The sequence below is a fragment of the Frankliniella occidentalis genome, unplaced genomic scaffold (assembly GCF_000697945.3).
Source record: "Frankliniella occidentalis isolate FOCC.00 unplaced genomic scaffold, Focc_3.1 Scaffold3946, whole genome shotgun sequence".
Classification (NCBI taxonomy): Eukaryota; Metazoa; Arthropoda; class Insecta; order Thysanoptera; family Thripidae; genus Frankliniella; species Frankliniella occidentalis.
This window is the reverse complement of record NW_026270998.1, coordinates 1-6,579: the sequence shown is the minus strand read 5'-3', so window position 1 is coordinate 6,579 and position 6,579 is coordinate 1. Positions and strand designations below refer to the sequence as shown.

General features: G+C 52.9%; 1 protein-coding gene across 1 annotated transcript; it reads right to left on the bottom strand.

Annotated features, from left to right (window-relative positions):
• Nucleotides 1–209: 209 nt before the first annotated feature.
• On the bottom strand, nt 210–6,238 carry LOC113204661 (golgin subfamily A member 6-like protein 22). Its single transcript, XM_052276684.1, has 8 exons — nt 6,115–6,238; nt 5,773–6,038; nt 3,111–5,001; nt 2,390–2,885; nt 2,126–2,303; nt 1,712–1,975; nt 1,173–1,446; nt 210–1,031 (listed from the first exon to the last, which is right to left on the bottom strand). The coding sequence occupies exons 1-8, from the start codon at nt 6,124–6,126 to the stop codon at nt 726–728; spliced, it is 3,687 nt and encodes a 1,228-aa protein (XP_052132644.1). The 5' UTR covers nt 6,127–6,238; the 3' UTR covers nt 210–725.
• Between the last annotated feature and the right edge of the window lie 341 nt (nt 6,239–6,579).

Here is a 6,579-nt window from a genome sequence, read left to right as displayed (position 1 = left end):
AGTATTTGTGATTTATCGTCCAGACCGAAAAGTTATGCAGTCGGTACAAATTAATTTAAAATGGAGTGGGGCAGATTTTTGACTCCAGCTAGACAAAACAACACGGGCCATCGACTCCGACATCCAACGATGAAACGAGACTGAAGAGAGAGATTCAAGATAGCATAATATGAAATTTGGCATGCGGGTGCTACTGATGTAAGCTAGTGCTGAAAAGACGTCAGTACGACCCTAACTTAAAAGAATTAAAATTCAATGATAACTGCATCTATTTGTCAATGTGAGGACTTCTTTAATAGAAAAGTAATATCACATTGTTAACGCTAATACGTAATCAGCTCATACTCGCGAACAGAAGTCACAAAACATTTCAGTCAAACATGATTAACAAATCATGAGGAATTATTAACAACCAATAACAAAACTTAAAAAAAGGAACACAAAACACAACAACCGGTAATATTCTAAAAACACACATTAAAGAAAAGTGCAGTCTATTTCCTAAATTCTAACGCTCCGTCTAGACACGTCGTTTTCTGGTTGCCTCTCGTCCACTGAGGAACTTGTGGATTTCGAGGACAAGCCTCGTCCACGAAAAGCCCTCCCTGTCACCGTCAAGAGACGTGCCCTCTCTAGGCTGGGAATCGTCAGTGGTGGCGGGGACGTCGGGGACATCGGTGGTGGGCACCGTGGTGGTGGCGGTGGCGTAGTGCTGGTGGCGCCTCCTACTGACGGCGGCGGTGTCGACTGACGGCGCCGGGCTGCTTTCCACCGTGCGCCTCGAGGACGCCTGTCTCCTGGCCGCGGGCCGGCGCGCTACCGGCGCTGACGTCGACGTCGGCGTCGTTGGCACGAGTGTCGTTGCTGCTGGTGTCGTCGTCGTCGTTGTCGTCACGGGGGTCGTCGTGGCGGTGGTTGGCGTGGCGCTGCGGCGCACTGACGGACTCCTCCTGGCGGTCGCTGCTCGCTTGCTGCTGCTGCCGCTGCTGCTCGCGCTCTTGGTCCTCCCGCTCCTCTCGCTCAGCCTCTTCCTGGAAAGAGCGGGAAAATCATGTCAAACTATTCTGATCGAGGCCGGCTGTAGGCAGGGAGGCCGCCTCGAGGCCGCGCGGTGGGCCGGGCTGGGGCTGCAGCAGTGAGTTCGCCCCCTGTACCCCCGGCCTGACCCGCACCTGGTCTCGCTGGATCTGCGCGTAAATGATGTCGAGCGACCGCTGTATCTCTGGGGGCACGGGCGGGGGCGTGGGGATGTGGTCGCCAGTGGCCCGGAAGCCCATCTCGTCCGCTGTGTAGGTGAGGGTGATGAGGCTGCCGTCGGGGGCCGTGTACGAGTACGAGCCGTGCTGCACCAGCGACTCATCCGCCTCCTCGGAGTCGCCTTCGCCCCCCTGCGGACGCCTCAAGAACCCTGTCTCCTCGGCGAAGATGTTGTTGGCCGTCTCGTAGCTGGAACAGGTAGCACGGGGTTGGCTCAGGATGGCGCCAGAAAGGTCACAGGGCGGCCCGGCCAGGCACAGACGCCGAAGTCCACAAGGGGCGAACTCAATGCTTCTCGTGGGCGGCCAGTAAGGCGGTGGCGCCTTTGAGACTCGACTTTGACTTGAGAGTACAGTGGGTTGCCTATCTACACGGCGTGCCGCGCGGCGGCGGCCCAGTCGCGGCAGTTAGGTTGCCTGCCTGCGCGGCGCTGCGCGGGGGGCGCGTTACTGACCTCGTCTTGTAGCTGCCATCCGCACTTTGCTCCTTGTCAAAGTGGACTATTTGGATGATGGGGTAGGGCGTGCTGGTCGTCGTGGTGGTTGTGGTGAGGCCGCCGTCGTCGTCGAGAGCGGGCCCTGCCGCCGACCCCTCCTCCTGGGGCTGCTGCGGCTTGCCCCGCTGCTGCTTAGTCAGCTGGTGCTGCAGCTGCTGCTGCTGCTGCGGCAGGAGCGGCTGCTGCTGCAGGGCGAGGAAATTTTGGTTTGGTACCCTTTGCCTGAAAAGATGCGGGAGGGGGTGGGGTGGGACAGAGAGCAAAATCAAGACTGGAACGAACATCCCGCACACTGCTGACCTTTTTGGGGTTTTTTCAAAGTAAATCAGGAAAAACTTGCGTCTGTCCTCGCCCGTCCTCACCACGACCTACCTCGAGTTTTTTTGACGGGGCGTTTGCAAGCTCTGCAGAGCCTGATCCTGCGGTACGAATTTGAGCGACTGGATGGATTGCTGTGCGACGTACTGCCCGTCGGACGTAGACTCGACCTCCTTCGTGGTCTTCTCTACGACTGGCTGGCTCACGTACGTGGTCTCTGCAGTCTCCAAACCTATGGATAGTATGACAACATTATTATTTACCACGTTAACTCACTAGCACCGCAGTTGATTATATTGACCCGATTGGCAGCTTCACCTGATCTCCTATTTTCCTCTCCTTCGGCGGCCACCTTGTCAGCTGCCCTGCTCACGCTTTTCCTCTCTTTCGCCTCCTTCTTCCTCGCACTGCTGGCGGTGCTCGCCTCGTGCGTCTCCTCCTTCTCCTTCTTGGCCTCCGTGCTCGGCGGCTTGGCTTGCTCCGACTTCTTCTCCGTTTTCTTCCTCCTGTGTGCGTCGTCCCGGACGGGAGATCGCTGCCGCTTCAAGTCCATCTGCACCTCCGCCTCGAGGCGCTTGTCCTCGGATTCGTCGGCTGTGCTTCTCTCGTCCTGGCTGTCTCCTGCGCCCTCGTCACTGCTGCTGCTGCTGCTGCTGCTGCTGCTGTTAGCCGCCTTGGCGACCTCCTCGGCCTCCACCTTGGCCTCCGCCTTTGCCTCCTCCCTCTTCTCCACCTTTAGGGGACCGCCGCTGCTACCATCGGGGTGCTCTCTGTCCTCCTCTTCCTCTTGTTCTTCGAGCTTCTTGAGTGTCATCTGAAACAAAGGAGGGGCATCCATTTGAGTTTTGCTCGGAGTTTTGGTTCCATAAAATATGATAACCGTTTGTAGCCACTGTAGAAAATGTCTTTATATACTTTACGCTATTTGGTGTAAAATTTGCAATTAATACGATGTTTTTAATTTACATTACTGATTGAATATTTTTCCGTAAAACCTACAAATATTTTTTACAGTGTTGGGCACAATGCCTGGTCTTACCTGTGAGTCGGATGATTCGGGGTGGGTTTTTGAGGAGGCATCGCTATCATCCCCCTTGTTTAGGATCCGAGACGCACTGTCGGTTTCATTCCGGTTTCTCGCTTCAGAAACACTGCTGGACGGCTTTTCATCGGCATCTTTCTTCTCTTCAGTTTTCACTTGGTCCCGATGAGTTTTCCTTTGCCGTTTATCGCTATCTTTGGGTGGCTTTTCTTCTTCTTTAACGACTTGTTCGGTGTCAACGGGTTTTGGCTTCGTATCTTTGTTTCTTCTATCTTTGGCGTCCCTTCCACGCGACTCTTTTCTGTCCTTCACAACGTCATCCTTACGTTTCTTTTCGTCTTCCTCTGCCTTTTTACGTTCTTCCGCCCTTTTCTTTCTCTCTTCATTACGCCTCTTCCTTGATTCCTCTTTTCTTTTTCTCCGCTCTTCCTTTCTCCTCCTTTCTCGTTCCCTTTCTTCTTCTTCGTCTTCGTCCTCATCATCTTCATCATCATCCTCATCCTCTTCTATTCTCTTCTTACTTAGTTTTGTTTCCTCCTCCGTTTGTTTCTCCTCTTCGATCTTTTTCCTTGCTACCCTCTTCTCTTCCTCCTCTTCTTTTTTCTTTATGGCTTCTTTTTCTTCTTCCTCCTCCTTCTTTTTCTCTTCCTCTTTTTTCTTTATTTCATCTTCTTCTTTCCTCTTTTTCTCTTCTTCCTTTTTCTTTTTTTCCTCCTCCCGCTTTTCTTCTTGTTCCTTTTTCTTCTTGTCATCTTCTAATTTCTTGTCTTCTTCTTCCCGCTTTCGCTTTTCTTCTTCCCTGCGTTTTTCCTCCTCCTCTTTCTTTTTCAGTTCATCAGATTTCTTCTTCTTTTCTTCATCTTTCCGCTTTTTTTCTTCAGTCTTTTTTCTCTCATCCTCTTCCTTTCTTTTCTTCTCTTCAATTTGTTTTCTCTTCTCATCGTCCTTCTTTTTATCCTCCTCTTCTTTCTTCTTCTTTTCCTCTTCCTTCTTTTTCTTGTCTTCTTCTCTCCGTTTCTTGTCTGCCTCTTCCTTCTTCTTTTTCTCCTCATCCTTTTTCTTTCTCTCCTGCTCGTCCCGCTTCTTTTTATCCTCATCATCCTTCTTCTTTTTCTCTTCCTCCTTCTTTTTCTCTTCCTCCCTCTTTTTCTCCCGCTGCTCTCGTTCACGTTGCTGCTGCTTTACGACGGGCAGGGGTGGTGGCGATTGGCGCGGAGTCGTAAGTTTTGGCGTGGTTGTCGTAGCCTTGGTGGTGGTGGTTGTAGTTGGTGCTGCCGTGGTGGTTGGCGTCGATGTCGTAGAGGGTGGCGTCGTGGTGGTGGTTGTAGTTGTGGAGGTCGAGGTAGTTGTAGAAGCTGAAGCGGACGATGGCTTAACTTCCTCTTCATCCTCGTCGTCCTCCTCCGAGCTGCTGCTCTCCTCAGGCGCCTTAGTGGTCGTCGTGGTTGTCGTGGTCGTGGTGGACGTTGTCTTGTCACGCCCCGCCCTCTGGCGCGGGTCCTTCTTCAGCTCGACTCGCCCGTCCTCCGGCACGTCCTCGTCGTCCTCCTCGCTGTCGTGCGATCTGCTCTTTTTGGACTGTTTCTGCTCCACCTCATCAGATTCATCCTCAGTCTTACTCACTTCCTTCTTCTTGGGCTCCTCGCGCCTTTCCTCCTCCTTCCTTGCCTCCTCTTTCTTCGTCTCTTTTTTCTTCGGCTCGTCCACCTTCGCCTCGTCCTTCTTGGCCTCGAGCTTGGCTGACCGCTGGTCCTGCTTGGGCTCCCGCCTGGCCTGGTCCCTGGCCTCACGGGGGCGCTCAGAACGCTCAGAGCGCTGCGCGGCGGAGATCTTGGCGGACTGCTTCCCGTCCTGGCGGGGGCGCGCAGTGGTGGTTGTCGATGAGACACTGCAAGAAGATGCAATACGTCGGGTGTTAATGCAGGCTGGGTGACTTGCGCCGTTTTGTATCTTTGTATGCTACATATACCGCATGCACGAGTGTGGAAGTTACCAATGTTTGGAATCAATAGGACACCACATCCCACCAATTTAAAAAAAAAAAATTGTCGCCCTCCTATTTGTGTTTCTCTAAAATTATTAAAAATACTTGTACCCAAGCGCAAGTGGGCAATATTTTATGGATTCGTCTTAAACCCACTAACTAAAAACACTGACAAGGGAACCTTTTCAGGTGTAAATCTCCAATTTCGTTGAAACTTGGAAAATTTGAAGGTTATTTATCTAGAAATCGGATGGCACTTGAATTTTTTCCTAAACCTCACAATTAGTTTCCCCCTAGATAGGGTAGGAGTTAGGTTTTCAAAGAAGATATTTTTTCAAATATGTAAAGAAGTGTTCGAAGATTCGTCAAAGTAGCGCCCTTATAACCAAAATTTTGTCCGTTCTCTATTTTGCACCGTTAATGCGAGGGATGTTTGGGACAAAAAACAGTATAAGACTTAAATAAACCCCTACTAACTGTGAGGTTTAGGAAAAATTTCTAGTGCCATCCGACTCCTATTACAAAAACCTTTAAATTTTCCGAGTTCCAACGAAATCGGAAATTTACACATGAAAAGGTTCCCTTGTGAGCGCAATGAAACGCCTGTAGGGTAGGCAACTCACGCACACGTGTGCGCGCCGGCACGGGCTACCCGCAGGCGCTCGCGGTACTCACGGTGCCTCCTCGGTGGTCGTAGTGCTTGGTGTCGGCTTGCTCGTGGCCTCAGAGGTGGCCTCCTTCGAGTCCTCCTCGGTATCCACCGACGCCGTGCTGGAGGGAAGTTCCGGCGCGGCCGTGGTGGTTGTCGTCGTCGTCGATGTCGATGTCGTCGACGTGGAGGTAGACGAGGAGGAGGACCGGGACCGGCTGCGGGCGCTGCGCGCGAGCGCACCGGGGGGCAGCGCGCTGCAGGCCAGCAGCAGCAGGCAGACGGCGCCGCCCTGCGCACAACAGCATCACAATAGAGACACGCACAACACAAGAAGAAGCGTAGCAGGAGCAGGACGGTGCACTCACGGAGATCTTCATGTTGGCCGAGGCGGTTGCCAAGGCGGGGTGCACCGCGCGTCGGCAGATGCAGGTGCGTCAGGACGCCGTCGATTCGGTGCGACGAGTGACACCTGTCATGCACCCACTCGGTAAAAAAGTACTCTCTCTCCCACCAGTGTGGCCCCGGTACCTATTTATGTAGCGGGGGAGGGGGTCCCCCTTTGCCTACTCACCCCCCTCTCCCGGGCAGAACAGATGGGAGGGTTCAGTGGCGGGCGGGGTGGGGTGGAGAGCGAGTCGACAGGGGGGCCTGCTTTACCCTGATTTAGGGGACAAGTAACGAAGAGTTGAAAGCTCTGTGGATCAATGCTATTATATTGGCCTTGCTCTGGGCCCTGTCAAACTGTTTGGAAATGTTTCAGAGATCTTATCTGCAAACTAGCTGCGTGAAATATGGAGAGAAAGCCCTGCCGGTTGCGAGGAGGGGGTGGG